The sequence below is a fragment of the Scophthalmus maximus genome, chromosome 18 (assembly GCF_022379125.1).
Source record: "Scophthalmus maximus strain ysfricsl-2021 chromosome 18, ASM2237912v1, whole genome shotgun sequence".
Lineage (NCBI taxonomy): Eukaryota > Metazoa > Chordata > Actinopteri > Pleuronectiformes > Scophthalmidae > Scophthalmus > Scophthalmus maximus.
In genome coordinates this window covers 20,327,501-20,349,771 of record NC_061532.1, presented here as the reverse complement: position 1 = coordinate 20,349,771, position 22,271 = coordinate 20,327,501, and the positions used below count along the sequence as shown (strand labels likewise).

General features: G+C 45.9%; 1 protein-coding gene across 7 annotated transcripts in view; it reads right to left on the bottom strand.

Moving 5' to 3' along the window:
* Positions 1 to 398: 398 nt before the first annotated feature.
* Positions 399 to 22,271, bottom strand: part of LOC118290665 (pleckstrin homology domain-containing family G member 3) — a 26,288-nt gene continuing 4,415 nt past the window's right edge. For 2 of the 7 annotated variants that reach the window (XM_047328872.1, XM_047328869.1), the window contains 18 exons: positions 11,530 to 11,592; positions 10,074 to 10,525; positions 9,709 to 9,809; positions 8,964 to 9,033; positions 8,553 to 8,599; positions 8,295 to 8,445; positions 6,888 to 7,019; positions 6,340 to 6,522; positions 6,137 to 6,229; positions 5,469 to 5,555; positions 5,353 to 5,386; positions 5,012 to 5,119; positions 4,892 to 4,927; positions 4,713 to 4,723; positions 4,267 to 4,533; positions 3,328 to 3,438; positions 1,687 to 3,052; positions 399 to 1,586 (listed from right to left, as the gene is read on the bottom strand). In XM_047328872.1, coding sequence (XP_047184828.1) covers positions 574 to 1,586; positions 1,687 to 3,052; positions 3,328 to 3,438; positions 4,267 to 4,533; positions 4,713 to 4,723; positions 4,892 to 4,927; positions 5,012 to 5,119; positions 5,353 to 5,386; positions 5,469 to 5,555; positions 6,137 to 6,229; positions 6,340 to 6,522; positions 6,888 to 7,019; positions 8,295 to 8,445; positions 8,553 to 8,599; positions 8,964 to 9,033; positions 9,709 to 9,809; positions 10,074 to 10,525; positions 11,530 to 11,592 — 4,325 coding nt within the window. In that variant the 3' untranslated portion in view covers positions 399 to 573. Of the gene's footprint in view, positions 1,587 to 1,686; positions 3,053 to 3,327; positions 3,439 to 4,266; positions 4,534 to 4,712; positions 4,724 to 4,891; positions 4,928 to 5,011; positions 5,120 to 5,352; positions 5,387 to 5,468; positions 5,556 to 6,136; positions 6,230 to 6,339; positions 6,523 to 6,887; positions 7,020 to 8,294; positions 8,446 to 8,552; positions 8,600 to 8,963; positions 9,034 to 9,708; positions 9,810 to 10,073; positions 10,526 to 11,529; positions 11,593 to 15,663; positions 16,282 to 22,271 lie in introns of those variants that run through there. The other 5 variants (XM_047328873.1, XM_047328870.1, XM_035618462.2 and 2 more) reach the window with 4 other exon arrangements.

Sequence of the window (22,271 nt, the reverse complement as noted above, 5' to 3'; positions counted from 1 at the left end):
CTCACCTGCTCACCACAGTCCCAGAGAGACAACACTCACTTCACATCAGCAGCTTTTACAGGATGAAGGTTTAAAAGTTGCATGATGTTGATTCAACATGTTTTCAGACAAGGTCAAAGTTTAGTGGTTAGTGGACAAGGATTTTACAGCAAAGAGGAAAATACACAAAGTGACACGACTGCAACGCAGAACATCCAGTAAAAAACGTTCTTTCAACAAAGAATCTGACTGTGGATCATTCGTACGTGTGAACTGTATAAAGATATTTACATGTTTCTAGATATTTTTCTACAACTTTCAAGAGGAGCTCGTCGTCTCGAGGGTTTTTTACAGCACAAGCCAAACAAGAGATGTTTTTTTTGGCAGATTAGGTTTTGTTATGTGATGAACTCTGATTCTGTCTCACCTGCTGTTAACAGTTTAGAGTCAGAATGTTGTTCTTGCTGGTAAAAGCGTTGACGGACCATCTGGTCACCTTTAAACGTATGAACAGTTTGTGTATAAATCTTTGGGGTCAAGTTTCGAAACAATGTCTTTCAGTTTTAATAAAAACTTTTCTCGTGCTCTTGTTCCTCAGCTCAGGCTCTGGAACCGTTCTCTCAGGTTCTTCACGATGCTCTTCTGACCACACTTTGTTTTCTGGGACTCGTCATCCTGACCAGTGGAAGCCGCCGCCGCCTTGTCGATCTCTTGAGGCCTCGCCAACTCAATCTTAGCTTTTGCTTCCTCTCTCTGTTTGTTTTCATCAGAATCCTGATAGGCCCGGCAGCGGTCGATGACGGCCATGATGGAGATCTTCTCTCGGCTGGTTGGTGAACGGATCTGAACGTAGTTGTCATCTTCTTCTTGTTTGGATTCTGTGTTTGTTTCAGATTCAGGCTCTGGAAGTTTCTCCATGACAATGATCTTGTGTTCTGGGTCGTTAGGTAACGGTGTCTCCACTGCGATGAAGTAACCGTCATAGTCGCTGTGGGCAACCTGGTCCTGGAGGTTCTGCAGCTCAGTTGTTTGTGCTCCGCTCAGCCAAGGGTCAAGTGAATTGGCTCGGTGAAGCCGTTTGCTGCGCTCGTCTCGCCTGGCGTCCTGGCGGCTGCGAGTCTTGTATGAAGGACCTTCGCCAGAAGCTCCTCCAGTGAGGAAGAGGCTGGAGGAGCAGCTGGAGTGCCTCCTCAGCCCCCCATCAAACATGTGCTCCGGGATGGAGGGACTCCGGCCGACAGAACTACTCTGGTCGGAGTATTTTGAGCGGAGCTCTCGGACATCGGGCCAGTCAAAGCCCTCGATGGGAGTAGAAGGACTGAGGGGACGAGTCTGACCCGTGGAGACCTCACCTGAGCTGGAGACCTCACCTGAGCTGGAGACCTCACCTGAGGTGGAGACCACACCTGAGCTGGAGACCACACCTGAGGTGGAGACCACACCTGAGCTGGAGACCACACCTGAGCTGGAGACCACACCTGAGCTGGAGACCACACCTGAACTGCAGGCGACAATGGGGGTCGGAGATTGGATCTGGTCTATGGGGCTCAGCGGTAGAGTGAAATCCTGATGCTGAGAAACCAGCATCAGTGCCAGTTTGGGTTTACCTGCGAAAAATATAACAGATCGCATATTTTAAGTATAATTATTCTTTGAAATTTGATTAATTAGTAAATAAATCAGAAATGAAAAAGGACAGGACAGTACTTGAACCCTCCTTCTCCTCCACCACACAGGATAAGCTCCTCTTGCTGATCAGGGCGCCCTGGCTCCGCTGTCGGACCACTGGTTTGGTCGTTTTTATTCGCTGGCTGTACTGACGAGCCAGATTCAGGACTTTACTCAGATTTTTGTCTGCGTCGTCCAAGTGGTTTGAATCGCCGCTGGGCCTTTCTCCCTCGGCCTCCGCCTTCAGCTGGGTGACCCGAGAAACTGGAGGCCTGAGGACGACGGCCTGAGGACTTCCTGTACGATTCACGCCTGTGGATTTGGACTTGAGGGGTGAAGGACTCGTGGACTCCTCTGTGATGGTGCTGAGTTCAGCCGCTTCACTCTCTCGGTCACTGCTCTTCTTTGGCATCTTTGTCGAGTTGGTAGCTCGAGGATTTCTCTGGGCTTCTCTGGATTGTTCGTCAGTGGCGATCTCTTGCTCCATCGCCTGCCAGATCTTGATCATTTCAGATGAAGGTCTGAACTCTTGATCCTCAGATGGATCATTCTGAGGTCTGGACCTGGGGATTTCTCCTGAATCTTCTGGATCTGTGCTTCTCTGATCAGACTTCAAAGAGTCCAAAGAGTCACTGGAGACCATGTGATCCCAGGCGTCCGTGGGTACAGCTGAGTGTGACTCTGCAGAGGATGTGGTCGAGGTGGAGGGATTTCTTGAGACAGATCTGTCTTTTGGAATGCTGTTGAGCCGGCTGACCGAGCTCCTGACCAGCCCGGTCGGGATGTATGTCAGGCTCTCTCTGCGCTGGAGGCTGAAGGTGGCATCCTGGCTCTCCGCGTTCTCATAGTAATTCTTGATTTTGCCAATGAGCAGCTGGTCCTGCTTGGACAGGATGGAGTCCCGCCTCCGTTGAATGCTTCTGTCAGCGTCAAAGAGGCTATCGTCCCGGGGAGACAGCAGGGTCAAATCTGTTGTGCCGAAGGTCTCTGCGGGATCACAACAGACACTGTTGAGTCTTAAAGGTTGGTCTTTGGGTTCCATGCTGAGGCTGAGGATGCTGCCGGTTCTGCTGGGTAACCGCGGTGAAGCACAGCTGAGGGAGCGGGTGTCGTCCTGGGCGCTGCCTCGTTTGATGCTGTTCGTGAAGTGCTGGGCGATGGAGCTGGCTTTGTCCAGAACAGAGGATGGAAGGATGCTAGAGGCTTCGCCCTCTTTCTCTGAGGCCTCCTTGTCGTCCTCCTCATCTTCAGATGACTCCGCACTGCTCAAGGCTTTTGAATCTGAATCAGGCGTGGCGGACAGCAGCAGATCTCCTTCAGGTTTCAGTTCCTCTGACCTCTGAGGAGACACTGAGGTCACAGGAGAGTCTGACGTCTTCTCCTGTGGGAGCTCAACTGTGGAGGCCTACGAACAAAGAAAATCCAAATAATAATTATTAGAACTGAAATGTCAGTTTGAATGATAAAAAAAAGGTGGGATCATGGACGCGTTGAGCGTCAGCGGCTAGTTCCCAGAAGAGGGCAGTGTTGCTGTCCTGGTGAAGTTGTCTGTGCTCATGAAATGATATTTTAGTCTCTAATATTTGAGAAAAACTTTGTAACTTTCTTTGGGAAAGAAACAAATTTTAGTTGCAGAAGCTGGACAGGAAATAAAATCAGGAATCAAACTACAGAGTTTACCTGCTCAGACGTCGGGTCGGCTCCACCCGGATCATCTTTGTCAGGGAGTCGTCCATTTTGGTTGTTGGAGTCGTGCGAGGAGACACTGCCTCCCTCCGCCTCCTGCAACAACTGCACACAAACAGACATCAAGTTAAAAAGTTTAATATCAGATAAAAGTGATGAACTATGACGGCATTAGTGTTGCTCTTCTTTAAAAGGTCAGTTCACCCAAAGCAGACAACCTCTGTTGTGTTGAGAGACAAATGTCCAAACTGTCGCTGATGAAACTTTATTACAGTGAACAACAATAACTGATGTCGTTCATGTTCAGAGACGCTCGGAGTCAAACAGACGCTGAAGTTGCTAAAGGTTCCAGAGTCAAATGGATCTATTTCATCAGGACAGGTCACGTGTAGCTTAGCATGAACACCGGAAGCAGGGGAAGCTGTTAGCCTAGCTTAGCACAAAGACTAGAGGCAGGAGGAAACTGTTAGCCTAGCTCCAGTTCAGCTCCAGGTCTGTGCTAGTCACTGAACATGTGATGTGATTGATCGTCTTTATATACAGTCAGTGATCGTCTTTATATACAGTCAGTGATCGTCTTTATATACAGTCAGTGATCGTCTTTATATACAGTCAGTCATCTTCTTTATATACAGTCAGTAATCGTCTTTATATCCTGAGGATCCTGAACCTCGTGACTCTGCAGGAGAATGTGAACGGTCCAGTGTTCGTAACCATGACAACAGAACTCCGCTCAGCTTGTGTTAGTTTCACTCGTGAAGCTCATGCAGCAGACGACTGAGAGCTCCGGAGCAGGAGGAGGCGAGTCATCGCGGAGCAGAGCAGCGAGCGCTGTTATCTCCGACTGCGGCGTGTTATGAAGGCGTCGTCGGACGGGGAGGGGCAAGGTGATGACACGGTGATGAAGACCAGGCTGGCAGCTGAAAGTCTCACCGTCACCGTGGTGACAAGAGGGGGCGGTGGCCCGCAGGGCCAGCAGGAGATGGCGGCCAGCACGGAACTGGAAAAGTCGTCCACCTGGTCGTCCTCCAGCAGGATCCTGTCCAACCTCTCCTCCTCCTCCTCCTCCTCCTCCTCCTCCTCCTCCTCCTCCGGCCCATCCACCTCGGACTCGTCCAGGCAGTCTGTGGGGTGCAGGACATCAGACGCCTCGGGCCAACGACGCCACACTGACTCCTTCTGATTCTGATTATGTGTGAACTTGATAAATACACAACATAAAGAGGAGTGTTGAGTTCCTGATCGACCACCAGAGGGCAGAGCACGAGGTCCGATGTTCATCAGTAGGTGTCGTGCTGCATTCAGGGTATTTTTCTATCTGCCGTTCTGTTGTCGCAGACAATATCAATAATCAATATCAATTAAAAAAAACAGCTTACCTCCGAGGCATCTGAGAGGTCACCAGACGGATCAGCAGCAGCAGAAGAAGAAGATCAGACGTGATTATTATTACACAGACAAACATATTCAGTTCATAATGAAGATTTAAGATTTCATGTGATCACACGGCCGTCGCCACGAGGAGGTCACGGTTCTGCTGCAGGTCGAAGGTCATTACCTGTGGCGACCGGTTTAAGCGTCAGTCTGTTCGGTTCTGAAGAAGAAAGAAAAGAGTTGAACGGAGAGGTGAACAGAAAGTGAGGCGGCAGAAGAGAATCCGGGCGGCGCGTTCGTTCACCAGACGCTCGTCGTCCTCGTCCGGCGTCTCGCTGGAACTCTTCAGACTGAGAGGACGCCGCCACCGCTTTCCTCCGACGCTCCGGACTGTAGCGGTACCGGGGAGGATCTGCAGGGGAGAACGACAGGAAGTGACCCGGCTGCACAAGCTCCGCCTCTTTCTGATCCAATCAGACGAGCAGCTCAGACATTTTGATTTAATTCACTGATGTTTACAGCTTTTATTCTGAAAAGCACCTGTGATGATTCTGACTGTTAAACTCTGGAGTTATTCAAATACATATTATCAGAATATATCATTCATGTATAATTCATGTGTTCACCACATGTTCAGTTACTCACATATGGAATCCATTTCCAGGATGGCCTCTTTAGCCTGAAACAAAGCACATGACAAACGTCACACACGAGTGTGCGGAGCTTTGGCTCAGTGTGGTGCTGCTCACTCGGGTCCGGACCTTCTGCGGGATGACGGCGTGGTGGTTCTCCAGGATGATGCGTTTGATGTGATGAGCCCACAGCTTCTTCTCCTCCACCGTCTTCGCCTGGAAACACAAACATCCCGCAGTGCATTCAAAGACGTCTTGTTAACGGCACAACAACGTTTTCTTTTTTAAACTCATTGTTTACAGTAGTTATTTTTCTCTTACACTAAAACATTAAAGATTATTGGACAGAAGGACGAAGAATATAAATTAATAAATAGAATAAATTTATAGAAAAGAAACTAAAAATGAATAAAGTATGTTTCGCTAAGTTTAAGGTCAAAGTCTTTTTCTTTCATTTGTTGTTTCCTTCAATATCAGTGTTTTATAATCTGACCTTATACGTCTAATATTCTCAATTGATAAAATGATAGACAGTTTAAAAATAATCCATAAATTCGTTCTGATGAGTCACGAGTCTCGAGAAAAATCAAATCCAGCAGGAACTTTTAAAAACGTGACTCATTTTCAATATTCATTTTTTTTCCTGCATTTGACTGTGGACGACAAGAGTCATTTTTATATATATATATATAAAATATATTTATGATGAAACAGAATGTGTGCTGCATGTGACTGGACGACATGAGTCATATATGTGATAATGATCCGTTGTGAGTGACAGGTGGGCGTGGCCTCACCTGCACCGTGTGGGGCTGTTTGGGTTGTTTGTAATGCGTCACGCTGAAGCTCAGCGAATCTTTGGCGCTTTCGATCAGCATCAGAGTTGAGCACTGAAACCAGAGTGAATGAAAACCAGAGCGAATGAAAACCAGAGCGAGTGAAAACCAGCGCGACACAGACGCTCGGCTGCGACACCGTGATGTGGGGTGGTGGTTCTCACTGAGATGTTCGTCTTGTAGACGAAGTGTTCTCCGCGGCGCTTGGTGATGAGCAGCATGCGATCAAACAGGAACAGCGTTCTCTCGTTTTTGGCTCGGTGAACTTTGAAGGTTCCCTCCAGGACCAGTTCTCCGTAGGTGGTGAGGTCCGGACCTTTCCAGTTCAGCAGCAGAGACTGGACCTCCTGAAGGAAATACAGAAGAGTGACGAAACCCTGAGGAGCTTGTGACTTATCCTATTAGATCGTCAGGTTTGAATGTTTTCATCACCAATTTGGATCTTAAAAAGTTTAACGTTATTTCTCTTTCATAGGAACAGTGTAAATCTACGATCATCAATCACATTTCTGTAGAAAGTATTCACTATGGAAAACAACAGAGGACCCAGCATCGAGCCCTGTGGAACTCCACTGGTTAGAGAAGTTGTATGTAACTGGTTGACCAGCTGGTTGACAGTCTGTCCTGTGGTCACTTGGTTATCAGATATTTGATCAGTTATCAATAACTGATCAAATATAGACAATGGTGTGTGTCAGTGTGTGTGTGTCACCTGCAGTCTGACGGCGTGTTCGTGTTTCCTCTTCATGTCGTTGATGTACCAGGCGACGCCCGTCATGGTGTAGATCGCCTCCTCCACCACCTCGTATCCTTCCTCCTCAGGGTCAAAGTGCTTCGCTATCTCCTGAACAAAACAACAACAATCAGACTCAAAATATCCATATTCATGCAGATGATACCCTCCTGTATCTACATGTGCTGGAACAATGTGATATTATTTAATGAATCAAAAAAAGACAAAGGAGTGTAGACGTCAACGTGTTAGAACTCGTCCTCTCGTGGTTTAAACAAAGAGTAAAGAGCCACACGTTCGTCTGGAGTGTTTCTTTCCTCACAGTTTTTATCTGCAGGATAATCACTCATCTCAACTCGTCTCTGCAGAACCTCCAACAACTGAAGAACCCACAGTCTAGAACCCACTCTCCACAGTCCAGAACCCACTCTCCACAGTCCAGAACCCACTCTCCACAGTCCAGAACCCATAGTCCACAGTCCAGAACCCACACTCCACAGTCCAGAACCCACTCTCCACAGTCAAGAAACCACAGTCCACATTCTAGAACCCACTCTCCACAGTCCAGAACCCACTCTCCACAGTCAAGAAACCACAGTCCACATTCTAGAACCCACTCTCCACAGTCCAGAACCCACTCTCCACAGTCCAGAAACCACAGTCCAAACTCCAGAACTCACAGTCCACAGTCCAGAACCCACTCTCCACAGTCCAGAAACCACAGGCCACATTCTAGATACGACAGTCCACATTCTAGAACCCACTCTCCATAGTCCTGAACCCACTCTCCACAGTCCAGAACCCACAGTCCACAGTCCAGAACCCACAGTCCACAGTCCAGAACCCACTCTCCACAGTCCAGAAACCACAGTCCACATTCTAGAACCCACTCTCCACAGTCCAGAACCCACAGTCCACATTCTAGAACCCACAGTCCAAAGTCCAGAACCCACTCTCCACAGTCCAGAAACCACAGTCCACAGTCCAGAACCCACTCTCAACAGTCCAGAACCCACTCTCCACAGTCCAGAAACCACAGTCCACAGTCCAGAACCCACTCTCCACAGTCCAGAACCCACTCTCCACAGTCAAGAAACCACAGTCCACAGTCCAGAACCCACTCTCCACAGTCAAGAAACCACAGTCCACAGTCCAGAACCCACTCTCCACAGTCCAGAAACCACTCTCCACAGTCAAGAAACCACAGTCCACAGTCCAGAACCCACTCTCCACAGTCCAGAAACCACAGTCCACAGTCCAGAACCCACAGTCCACAGTCCAGTCACTCAGAACCTAAACCTCAGAGTCTGAAGATGTGATGCTACACATTACGTCACCTCTGTTCTATGACTACAGGTGTGATCGGGCTGTCAGGTAAGTTCTCACCTGGAGCAGCAGGTGGTATTTGAGGATCCTCTGAACGGGCTTGAGCAAGTACGAACCCAGAGGCAGCGATCGCTTCAACAGTGCCTGACGCTCCCGGAAAAACTTGGCCAGAGATTTGTTCCTCATGCACTCGGTGAGCGCTGCAACCGAACTGCAACAGGAGGTGAACAGGAACAAACTGGTGTGAACTGAAACAACATGAGGTGTGTACACGGTCAGTACTGTGTGTTGTCAATACTGTGTGTTGTCAGTACTCACTTGGGGTAGTTGGTGCAGTACTGTGTGTAGATCTCAAAGTACTCGCTCTGAAACAAATAGTAAAGTTCATTGGGATCCAGATCCAGATCCGGATCCGGATCTCGGCCATCATTAGAAATTCTGATACAAGATGTTTTATTTCTCATTGATCATTATTGACGTCTTGATATTGATTTGTTTATATTATTATGTTAAGAAGCTGTAAACGTAAAATCAGGGTTTGTGATTTCATGAACGCGTCGACTCGTACGTAACAACATGGTTCATTTTGAACCCGACAATTAAACATCAAACTACAAACAAACATGAAGTTATATTTTTTTGATTAAAGGAACAGATGATTGAAAATCAATAAACATCAACATGTTCTTCATCGTCACATAATCAAACTGTTCAACCAAACTTTCTCACCTTCATGACGAAGCAGCGGGCGACGGCCACGGGGTCGTTGTCACAGAGGTCGAGAGCCTGAAGCAGCTCGCTGTGAACAGGAAGCACGTCACCATGACGCCGACACCACAACAACAACCTCACATCTCCACTTCTGCTCAGTTCATCCTCAAAATAAGACTTTTTGTGTTTGCTCTGAAATTCTGGATGGATTTTAAAAAATCAGTTCACGGGTGAATAAAACAAACACGCCTCCGTTAAGTGACCATTCAGGAGCTTTAGATGGAATCACATGATCTTCTTCAGCAGGTGGAGTTAACATGTTGACTATAAACCTTTGTAAAATGATCAGGAAATATCATCAATTCATTCATAACTGTCCATTTGATGATGAAGATAATGTGATACGATCAAAAGCTCCAGAGCCTGGTGGTGAAAGATGATGAGCTGGTGTCATGTGTCCACTGGGGGAGCTGATGTCACGTGTCCCGTGAACAAATGAAAGTGAGTTCATGTGAAATAATTTCCCAGATTCTGGACAACAACAATAACATCAATATTATTATTATTGTTGTTTCATTTCACACCACAGCAAACCACTCCACTTTGCAGCCGGGACGTCCCGGCCTCACAAACAAACTCACCCTCTGACATGAAGCAGCGAGCGCTAACCCTGAGGAGACGTTACAACAACACACCAGTGTCAGGTCAGAGGTCAGAGGTCAGATCTTCATGGTCTTCTTCTCAACACGTTTCAGTTTCTCACCTGTTGAACTCGTAGATGTCCTCGATGTTTCCGAACAGAGAGCAGACCTGCTCTGGACGAATGGACAAATCAGAGCAGTCGATGATATGGGCCAGGTAATCCTGAGGAGTATTGATACAGTATTAATGTTTTACAGTGTAAATGTGATTGTGTTTCATGATATTGATTATTGTTGAGAGCAACAGACCAACGAAACTGAGTGGAACACAGGAACCCGTCCGTTACATAAGCAGCTCATCCGCCGTCTTAACCAGGTAATTATAGACAACTGACCTGAGACCTGCTCAAGGTCATGACATCACCTCTCTGACATCATTACAGTATAAACACAACAACATAAATATAGACAGAGCCGATGATGTCACCTCCACGATCATCCGCAAGTCTCTGACGTACATCCTCTCCGTCTCGATGATCTCCATGACGACGCGGTCCAGGTAGGTCAGCTGAGGGTTGGGCGCCATGCTGCTCTGCTGCGGGCGCCTGGAGGCTCGACTCACCCTCGACTCTTTGTTGTTGTTGTTGTTGTGAATGAGGCCGAGGCTCCACCCCTTGCTGTCAGAATCTGGGCATGGCCTCGACCCCTCCCCGCCCCCGCAGCACCCCGCAGGGCTCAGGTCCGGGTCCACGTCGGGGTCGGAGGCTTGGGTGGACGGCGGGGTTGCAAGGCTGTCGTCTCTGGAGGATCCCGAGGACAGCGTGGAGATCAGGCTCACCGGGCGAGGGTCCGACGCCGGCAGGTCTGAGCAGTCAGAGGGCGTGGCTGACGGAGCGCGCTCATTACTGCTGATGGAGGCGGTCGACAGGCGGGGCGACTCTGACGAGAAGAGAGAGTATGATTGACAGGTCTGATCAGGAAACCCACTTTCAGAATAAAAGTTCAGTTAGCGAGAAACAAGAGCGAGTCAGAGCGTGAGGAGAGAGGATGTGATGTCACAGACGCGTTAACTCACTGATGACGGAGAGATGTTGTTAAAATTCAAACGTAAGTGACACACCCGATGAACCACGGCATTTTTCACAGTTTACATGTCGACATTTAATACATCAAAGATCCAAATGAACTCAAAAGAATCTGATTGATGATTAAATGAAAAACAAAATTAAACTAAAGGGTTAAAAATGATTCTTCTTTATTGTTCCCCAATTCCGCTCAAACTCTTCAACAGCTCATTCAAAATGAATTGAATTAGCAACATGAGCTAATAATGACACCAGGTCATGAATCATGATCCATCAGTTCCTCGTCATTTGATTTAATCATATGGATCATTCTGATCAGATCTGATCAGTGTGAATCTTTGATTTGTTGTGATGATTATTCAGTTTTCAGTCCCAGTGATTCATGTCTTCACACAACGGCCATTTTGAGCAGTTATGAGGCAGAACGTCAGTGAATAAGAACAACACTCAGTATTTATATGAAGAGTATTGACTCAGCATGAGACCATACTCAGAGCTCAAACCAATGAAGACATACCATCTGTAGCTAACCAGCACTAACTAGCACCAACATGCTAAACGTCAACGTGTTCACTTATATTTTTGAATTATAAGTCTTCACATTTACAGGACTCGTGTCAGAAATAATTACAAACAGAACAACCTGAAGAAGTCAGTCAGTGTGCTAACAGCTAACAGCTTACAGCTATCTAACATTGAACAAACAGTGACAATCTAAAGTAAAAGGTTCTGATCTGTTAGTTTATATTCTGGGATGTTTGAGACACTGAATGTTTGTTTTGATGAGTAACTCCAGTTTCCCGCCTTTACTGATCAAAATGGCTGCCGTGTGGTTTCAGTGGGAGTTTGTGAACGTACCGGCGAACCACTCGTCCCAGGGTTTAGCTAAGTACCTGAGGAGCAGCGACACTGACAGTCCACCTGAGACACATTGAGGAGAAGCATTTGACAAATGACAGGTCTTTTTAGCCAAACGTAGCATCGTAGCATCGTAACTGTAATATCTACAACTGTTTATGATTCATTATCTTGTTTACTGGTTCAGACATTCAACATTTCTGCCTCCACCTCAGCTCACGATGGAAACCTCCTCGACCGCGATTCCACCATCACCAAGATCAGTGCTCATTTAGCATGCTAAAGGCTAAACGATAGGATGTTATGCTAACACCTCATGCCTCGTTCACATCCTATTGCAGTTCATGTATTTACTAAATTCACGTCCACATTAAAGAAGGACGCCTCGAAACGCCGTCGTTGAATCCAATTGAACCGTTTCTGTTGGACATGATGTCATCACGTCACACCAGCGTCTTCTCAGAGGAACTTTGATACATGAAGTATGACATGCCAGACATTAGCATTTAGCTAAATATTTAAACGGTAAGACACAACTAGACACTGATTGTATAAAAGACACACAACTACACACTGATTGTATAAAAAACACACAACTACACACTGATTGTATAAAAGACACACAACTACACACTGATTGTATAAAAAACACACAACTACACACTGATTGTATAAAAGACACACAACTACACACTGATTGTATAAAAGACACACGACTACACACTGATTGTATAAAAGACACACGACTACACACTGATTGTATAAAAGACACACAACTACACACTGATTGTATAAAAAACACAACTACACACTGATTGCATAAAAAACACACAACTACACACTGATTGTATAAAAAACACAACTACACACTGATTGTATAAAAGACACACAACTAGACACTGATTGTATAAAAGACACACAACTACACTGATTGTATAAAAGACACACAACTAAACACTGATTGTATAAAAGACACACAACTACACACTGATTGTATAAATGACACACAACTACACACTGATTGTATAAAAAACACACAACTACACACTGATTGTATAAAAGACACACAACTAGACACTGATTGTATAAAAGACACACAACTACACACTGATTGTATAAAAGACACACAACTAGACATTGATTGTATAAAAGACACACAACTACACACTGATTGTATAAAAAACACACAACTACACACTGATTGTATAAAAGACACAACTAGACACTGATTGTATAAAAGACACACAACTACACACTGATTGTATAAAAGACACAACTAGACACTGATTGTATAAAAGACACACAACTAGACACTGATTGTATAAAAGACACACAACTATACACTGATTGTATAAAAGACACACAACTAGACACTGATTGTATAAAAGACAAACAACTACACACTGATTGTATAAAAGACACACAACTAGACACTGATTGTATAAAAAACACACAACTACACACTGATTGTATAAAAGACACACAACTACACACTGATTGTATAAAAAACACACAACTACACACTGATTGTATAAAAGACACACAACTACACACTGATTGTATAAAAAACACACAACTACACACTGATTGTATAAAAGACACACAACTACACACTGATTGTATAAAAAACACACAACTACACACTGATTGTATAAAAGACACAACTACACACTGATTGTATAAAAGACACACAACTAGACACTGATTGTATAAAAGACACACAACTAAACACTGATTGTATAAAAAACACACAACTACACACTGATTGTATAAAAGACACACAACTACACACTGATTGTATAAAAGACACACAACTAGACACTGATTGTATAAAAGACACACAACTACACACTGATTGTATAAAAGACACACAACTACACACTGATTGTATAAAAGACACACAACTACACACTGATTGTATAAAAGACACACAACTACACACTGATTGTATAAATGACACACAACTAGACACTGATTGTATAAAAGACACACAACTACACACTGATTGTATAAAAGACAACTACACACTGATTGTATAAAAAACACACAACTACACACTGATTGTATAAAAAACACACAACTACACACTGATTGTATAAAAGACAACTACACACTGATTGTATAAAAAACACACAACTACACACTGATTGTATAAAAGACAACTACACACTGATTGTATAAAAGACACACAACTACACACTGATTGTATAAAAGACACACAACTAGACACTGATTGTATAAAAGACACACAACTAGACACTGATTGTATAAAAGACAAACAACTACACACTGATTGTATAAAAGACACACAACTAGACACTGATTGTATAAAAAACACACAACTACACACTGATTGTATAAAAGACACACAACTACACACTGATTGTATAAAAAACACACAACTACACACTGATTGTATAAAAGACACACAACTACACACTGATTGTATAAAAAACACACAACTACACACTGATTGTATAAAAGACACACAACTACACACTGATTGTATAAAAAACACACAACTACACACTGATTGTATAAAAGACACAACTACACACTGATTGTATAAAAGACACACAACTAGACACTGATTGTATAAAAGACACACAACTAAACACTGATTGTATAAAAAACACACAACTACACACTGATTGTATAAAAGACACACAACTACACACTGATTGTATAAAAGACACACAACTAGACACTGATTGTATAAAAGACACACAACTACACACTGATTGTATAAAAGACACACAACTACACACTGATTGTATAAAAGACACACAACTACACACTGATTGTATAAAAGACACACAACTACACACTGATTGTATAAATGACACACAACTAGACACTGATTGTATAAAAGACACACAACTACACACTGATTGTATAAAAGACAACTACACACTGATTGTATAAAAAACACACAACTACACACTGATTGTATAAAAAACACACAACTACACACTGATTGTATAAAAGACAACTACACACTGATTGTATAAAAAACACACAACTACACACTGATTGTATAAAAGACAACTACACACTGATTGTATAAAAGACACACAACTACACACTGATTGTATAAAAGACACACAACTAGACACTGATTGTATAAAAGACACAACTACACACTGATTGTATAAAAGACACACAACTACACACTGATTGTATAAAAAACACACAACTAGACACTGATTGTATAAAAAACACACAACTAGACACTGATTGTATAAAAAACACACAACTAGACACTGATTGTATAAAAAACACACAACTACACACTGATTGTATAAAAGACACACAACTACACACTGATTGTATAAAAAACACACAACTAGACACTGATTGTATAAAAAACACAACTACACACTGATTGTATAAAAAACACACAACTAGACACTGATTGTATAAAAGACAACTACACACTGATTGTATAAAAGACACACAACTAGACACTGATTGTATAAAAGACAACTACACACTGATTGTATAAAAAACACACAACTACACACTGATTGTATAAAAGACACACAACTACACACTGATTGTATAAAAAACACAACTACACACTGATTGTATAAAAGACACACAACTACACACTGATTGTATAAAAGACACACAACTAGACACTGATTGTATAAAAGACACAACTACACACTGATTGTGGGTCAGTTTCCACTTTGAAACAAATCATTTTCAAACTGCAGAGGCTTAAACACACACACACACACACACACACACACACACACACACACACACACACACACACACACACACACACACACACACACACACACACACACACACACACACACACACACACACACACACACACACACACACACACACACACACACACACAGCTGTCCGTTAGCTGTTTGGCTTCCTGCCGGTCAGCGAGGCGTTCACTGACCCAGCAGGAAGTGGACTTATGGACTCCAGCATGATAACGTGTGAGCCAGTCACTGCTCAGTGTTTACATTCAAACCAACCTGCTGAACTTTGACCTCTGGCAGGAATTCTGTGACAAACTGTACCCGTAGAAAAAACGTTCAGCATCCAGACAGACAGATTAAAAAACATAGAAACGCAGCTGACGACCTCACAGCTGCTGCGACTCACCAAACCAGCGGCGGACCAGAACTCGTCTGAGCTGCGGATCGCCAGAGATGCTCCTGAAGGAGATCTTCACCTCCTCCTCTGAACATGAGCACCTCACCACTGCAACCTCTTCTCCTCCTCCTCCGGCCAGGCTGCGCCACATGCTCCTCTGATACCCCATCAACTCCAAAATAATCCCTTTCTTAAACTTTTTAAAAGCTTTAAAAAGAAAAAGGAAATTGTTTTCCCACAGCTTTAAAGACACTTGAACGCCCCACAGGTTTGACTGAGTTGCTGCTGAAGAACACACGAACACACACACACACACGAACACACACATGAACACACACTGAGCGACTCTTCTGAAGACGAGGTGAGTACACAGGACAGGATTTTGAAGAAGAGGAGGAGGAGTCAGAAAGGGGAGGAGCTGCATCAGACTCGCAGCCTGTTTGAAAACAGTCATGTGACCACGCAGAACTGTGGCTCCGCCTCCACCAACTCTTACTGACCAATGAATGGCTCCGGTTTGTCACATGTGAGCAAAGTGCAGCTGATCCAGGTTCAGTTCTGAAGTGACTGGACATGCGTTCTCAGAGCACAGAGTTCTCTCTCTCTCTCTCTCTCTCTCTCTCTCTCTCTCTCTCTCTCTCTCTCTCTCTCTCTCTCTCTCTCTCTCTCTCTCTCTCTCTCTCTCTCTCTCTCTCTCTCTCTCTCTCTCTCTCTCTCTCTCTCTCTCTCTCTCTCTCTCTCTCTCTCTCTCTCTCTCTCTCTCTCTCTCTCTCTCTCTCTCTCTCTCTCTCTCTCTCTCTCTCTCTCTCTCTCTCTCTCTTCCCCCCCCTCCTTCCGTTTCCGGTGTGTGTGATCATGAGTGGTGGTGGTGGAAGTTCGAGTGGCGCGGAGATTTGAATGTTCTTTGTTTGTTGGATATCTCTACTCTACTTTTCATCTGTACTTGTGCATGATCGGGTAAGTCTTTAATATTTATAGTGTGTATTGAGAGATCGGAGCTGTTTGTTTGGTCTTTGTTTGGTCTCCGGGAGGAATGGCGTCCTCCGAGACGCCACCTCCGTCGATCCGGCAGGGAGCGAGGATCGTCCTGCCGGACAGTGACAGCACCGTGGAGGAAGTCCTGCTGGCGGTCGGACAGCAGGTCGGACACGACCAGATGAACAGGGCCGTGGTGGTGTTCCTGAAGGACGAGCCGCATGTCCATCAGCTGTTCATCCGGGTCCCCGCTGTCAGCTCCCTCCACGCGGATCACCGTGTCCGGGGTTCCTCCGTTCATCCCCAACGAGCTGCTGGAGAGCGAGCTGCGGAGGTTCGGCAAGTTGGCCAGCGGGTTCAGGACGCTGAGCCTGGGATGTAAGGATCACAAACTGAGGCACGTCCAGTCCCTGAGGCGACAGGCCTTCATGTTCCTGGACTCTGGAGGTGTCGTTCAGGGTCAAGCACGGTGACGGGCGAGCTCAGGAAGTATGAAATGCTTCGAGTGTGGAGATGTGGGTCACAAACGGTTCGCGTGTCCGCACAGGTCGCGCTCCGACGAGGCGGCGGGTGGCACCGCGTACGCGGCGGAGTCTTCCGCGCGCGGTGGGGCGCGGCGGAGTGTCGGGGCCGCGACCGCGGCGGAGTCTCCCACGCGCTGGTGCCGAGGCGGGTTCCGCCGATGGGTCTTTGGTTCCTACTGTTGAGGACAATGAGGCGCCGAGTGAAGCAGACAGTAACAAAGAGTCCCAGTCTGTTAATGAAGATCCAGAGGGACAGAGTCAGGACAAGGACCCGCAGGTGTCTGGGACTGCAGGCAGGTTGATCCACAGACCTGTGGTGCTGCAGGAACAACCCCCCCTGACACCTCCAGGGAGGGACAGGGTCTGTCCACCAGCCAGGTCTCAGGCGAGGATATGGAGTACGACTCCGAGTCGGACAGCGTCTCCACTGTGGGAGCGACCAACAGCTACTACTCACTGGAGGAGGTGAACCAGTTTCTGGACGAAACCTTCGGCAGGTCTGTTAGAGTGCAGGAGTATTTTGAGGATACGGACAAATTCATAAAATCAGTGGCCGCTTTGAAAAGAAAAACTGGATTTGATCAGCTGGACGAAAAGAAGCGGTTCTGCCTCAAAAAGCACATCACCACACTGAGAAAAGGTAAAACGGTTAAAAAGACGAAAAAGTAGACGATCATGCAGCACTTGGTGTTTTCCTCATGTTACTGTTTCCTGTTTCTGTTTCTGTCGTGTCCGTTTCTTTTCTCTGACTTTTCTGTGGGGAGACTCAAGATAGGTTCGTTAAACATCAATGGTGGGAGGGACACACAAAGAAGGGGTTTAATTTCTGAAACATCCACTCAGAAACATATAGATGTGATGTTTCTACAAGAGACACACACTATTCCCACAGACGATGTGGACTGGGGTTTATGGTGGCAGGGTCCTTACGTCCTCAGCCATGGCTCCAACTTAAGTGCAGGCGTCGCTGTGTTGTTCCGAGCAGGCCTAAACGCTACCATCCTGTCTCGTAGTGAAGTGGTGAAGGGTCGGGTGCTGGTGGTCAGAGCAGAGATACAAGGCTCCGTGTTCTGCTTCGTGAACATTTATGCTCCAAACCAAGGAGAAGAAAGAGTCTGCTCTTTTAATGGGTTAAATAGTAATTTAAAGAATTACTATCAGGAGCAATTAATTATGGGTGGGGATTTTAATTGCACTATGGATTTTACTGTGGACAGGACAAGTGAGGAACCACACCCACAATCTTCAAAAAACCTCACTAGTGTCATTAAACAACTGGATCTACTGGACACATGGAGGATTAAACATCCACAGTCCAGACAGTACACATGGGTGAGGGTTAGAGACAACAGGGTGACTGCAGCCAGACTGGACATGATCTTCATCTCCCAAAGTCTTGGCTCCAGACTTATCAGCAGCAGCATAATCCCTGTAGGTTTCACTGACCATCATCTGGTGATGTCGGAGTTTGTCCTTCCAACAGGGGAAAGGGTTAAGTCCTACTGGTCTTTCAATAACAAACTGCTGCAAGACACTAGGTTCGGTCAGTCTTTTGAGCTTTTCTGGTGAGAGTGGAAAGAAAAAAAGCTGATTTTAGTTTGTTAAAACTGTGGTGGGAGATAGGGAAGACACAAATCTGTGTTCTCTGTCAGCAGTACACTGAACATTCTACTGCTAAGATCAAGACCGCTGTCCGTGATCTTGAGGGCAGCATCAGACAAATGGAAGAAAGACTGACTAGAGACTCAGATCCCGCCACAGGCCGGCTCCTGCAAGAAAAAAGGCTGGAGTTGAGCTCATACCTGCAGGAGAGAGTAAAGGGAGCTCTTGTCAGGTCTCGCTTCCTCAAGCTGAAAGACATGGACGCTCCAAGCTCTTTCTTTTTTAACCTGGAGAGAAGAGTAGCGCAGAGGAAGCAGATGACCTGCCTCAGGCTCCCAGGAGGCAGAGTGACCACCAGCCCGGGCGAGATGGGCAGATGTGCTTCAGACTTCTACGCTGACCTCTTTGGTGCCGAACAGTGCAGAATGAAGTGTCCCGGGGAGCTTCTGGAGGGGCTTCCTCAGCTGAGCCGGGACGAGAGGGTTGCTCTGGACTCTGAGCTGACTCTGGAAGAATGAACGGTGGCCGTTAACCAGATGGCTTCAGGGCGGGCGCCAGGGATCGATGGCCTCACCACTGATTTTTTCAAGCAGTTTTGGAACATTATTGGTCCTGATTTTCATTTGGTATTGCTTGAGGTTTTCAGAACAGGCTCTCTTCCCGTTTCCTGTCAGCGTGCAGTCCTTTCCCTGCTGCCGAAGAAGGGAGACTTGGCCCTTCTTGAGAACTGGAGGCCAGTCTCTCTTCTTTGTATGGATTACAAGGTGCTTTCAAGAGCATTGTCAAACCGACTAAAAGACTTCATGGGAATAATTATTCATACGGACCAGACTTATTGCATACCAGAGAAGACAATTATGGACAATATTTTCTTTGTACGCGATATAATGGACCTGTGTAAATGTTATAATGTGAATGGGGGTATTGTTTCTCCGGACCAAGAAAAGGCTTTCGATAGGGTTGACCACACTTATTTGTTCTCTACACTGAGGGCTTTTGGGTTGGGTGAAGGTTTTCTGTCATGGCTTAGATTATTGTATAATGGTGCTCAATGCATGGTAAAGGTGAGGGCAGGTCTTAGTCGGCCAATCCCGATCCAGCGAGGCATTAGACAAGGCTGTCCAATCTCTGGGCAGTTATACAGTTTAGCCATAGAGCCCTTGCTATGCAGGTTGAGAAGTCGGCTTAGCGGTCTCTCCCTGCCTGGGGTCTCAAATTTTGATTGTCCTCTCACCATTTCAGCTTATGCCGATGATGTTTATGTTTTGGTTTTAAATCAGGGGGATGTAGCAGTTTACAGGACACACTTTCCACTTATGGAAAGGCTTCTTCTGCACAGGTGAACTGGGTAAAGTGTAAGGCCCATTTGATGGGTCACTGGAGAGATCAGGCAGCGCCCAGTCTTCCGGGAGGACTTGAGTGGGAAAAGGAAGGGATGAAAGTGTTGGGAGTTTGTTTGGGCACTGAAGGTTTTCAAGGGAAGAACTGGGAGGGAGTGAAGGAAAAAGTGTGCACTCGGTTGTCTAAATGGAAATGGTTGCTACCCCAGTTGTCATATAGGGGAAGAGTTCTGGTCGCCAACAACTTAGTTGACTCGACTCTGTGGCATCCCATAATCTCTCTGACACCTCCAAATGGCCTAATCGAGGACATCCAGAGAGCCATCCTGGACTTCTTCTGGTCTGGTCATCACTGGATCCGGGCAGCAGCCCTCTACCAGCCGGTGACTGAAGGGGGGCAGGGCCTTGTCGACGTTCGTTCAAAATGGCTTCTTTTAGTCTTCGTACAGCGCAAAGACTATTGTATGAATGTGGCCCGAGTTGGTTGGAAACATCGCGTCTGCTGCTGAGGAGGGCTGGGAGATTTGGCTACGACAAACAGTTATTCCTTTTACAGCCGGAGGGGGTGGACCTTACCGGACTGACACCTTTCTACAGCTCAGTGCTGCAGACATGGCAGATTGTAAAAAGCATACGAGAAGATGAAATGACCAAAGGTATGTGGTTGTTCGAAGAACCGTTGTTTTATAATAACTTCATACAGACTAAAACACTCCAATCTGCCAGCCTGCGAGTCAGTCTCAGAGAGGCCGGCTGTACAAAACTGGGGCATCTGATGAAGTGGACAGATACATCTGTGGAGGCCTTGGGACAGAGGAGTAGCATCACCTCCATCAGACTGATCAACAGGGTAGTGAGGGAGGTGTTAGAGGCTCTACCACCACCTTTAAGGACCTTTGTTGAAAACCAGACTGTGTGACCAGTGGAGTGAAGGTGGTGAGTATGGTTTCCCCTCTCTTCGTATTACACCAGCTCTGGAGGATTGGCAGGAGGGAGGGGGCCAGCTACTGCACTTTACAACCCCACACCTGGATGGTTTTCAGGCAGCAGGAAAAAAGGAAATATATCAACTCTGCGTTAAGGTCCTGAATCTGCGTTCTTTGGCAGGGATGAAGGAGTCGAGGTGGACTGAGTTCTTTGGCCCAGACATTTCCCTGAAAAACAGCTGGCGGTCTCTGTACAAGCTGCCCATTGAAAAGCGGACAGGAGACCTCCAGTGGAGGGTCGTACACGGGGCGATAGCTACGAACAGATACAGAGTGCACCTTGATCCAGAGCTGGGGGAGGGGTGTGGTTTCTGTTCACAGGGTGAGACCCTGGCACATTTATTTGTCCAGTGTCCACGTCTGTCTTCTCTGTTTGAACTTTTAAAAAGGTGGTTTCAGGGCCTTGGTGAGGGGTTTTCTTTTGAGTTGTTTATTTTTGGCCCGAGGTATTGTGTTGTGAAGAAATATATAAAATACACTGGTGAACTTTTTGTCTGGCGCTGCTAAGTTGGCCATATGGCTGACACGCAGGAACCAGGTCCAGGACAAGGGTAGCATGGAACTACTGGCGGTGCTGGAGGGACTGATCAGAGCTCGACTGAGGGTCGAGCACTCCTATTAAAGGATGACCGACAACATCCAGACCTTCAGCCAAATATGGGCTGTTGGAGGGGTTCTGTGTTCTGTGGGGGAAGATGGACATCTGGTGTTTCATTTCTAGTTTTCTTTTTTTTGTTGGTCTGTAAATTTGTGGTGATTTTAAATGATTTGTTATTGTTTATTTGATAACAGATAAGAAGTAAAAAATGGTCTGTTCTCATCCTCTCTCCAATCTTCCTCTCTCCTCTCTCTTCCTTTCTCCTCTCTCCTCTCTCCTCTCTCCTCTCTCCTCACTCCTCACTCCTCCTCTCTCCTCTCTTCTCACTCTTCCTGTCTCCTCTGTCCTCCTCCTCTCCCAAGTGGAGGGTGGTTTCATCAGTGAGGAGTTTCTGAATATCAGATTCATGTGACTGATACAGATCAGTACAACAATGTGTGTGTGTGTGTGTGTGTGTGTGTGTGTGTGTGCGTGCGTGTCTAATCTGTAATAATGAGGATGAAGTTAATCCAGCAGATAACAACCACATCCGACCAATCAGATGCTACACACACACACACACACACACACACACACACACACACACACACAC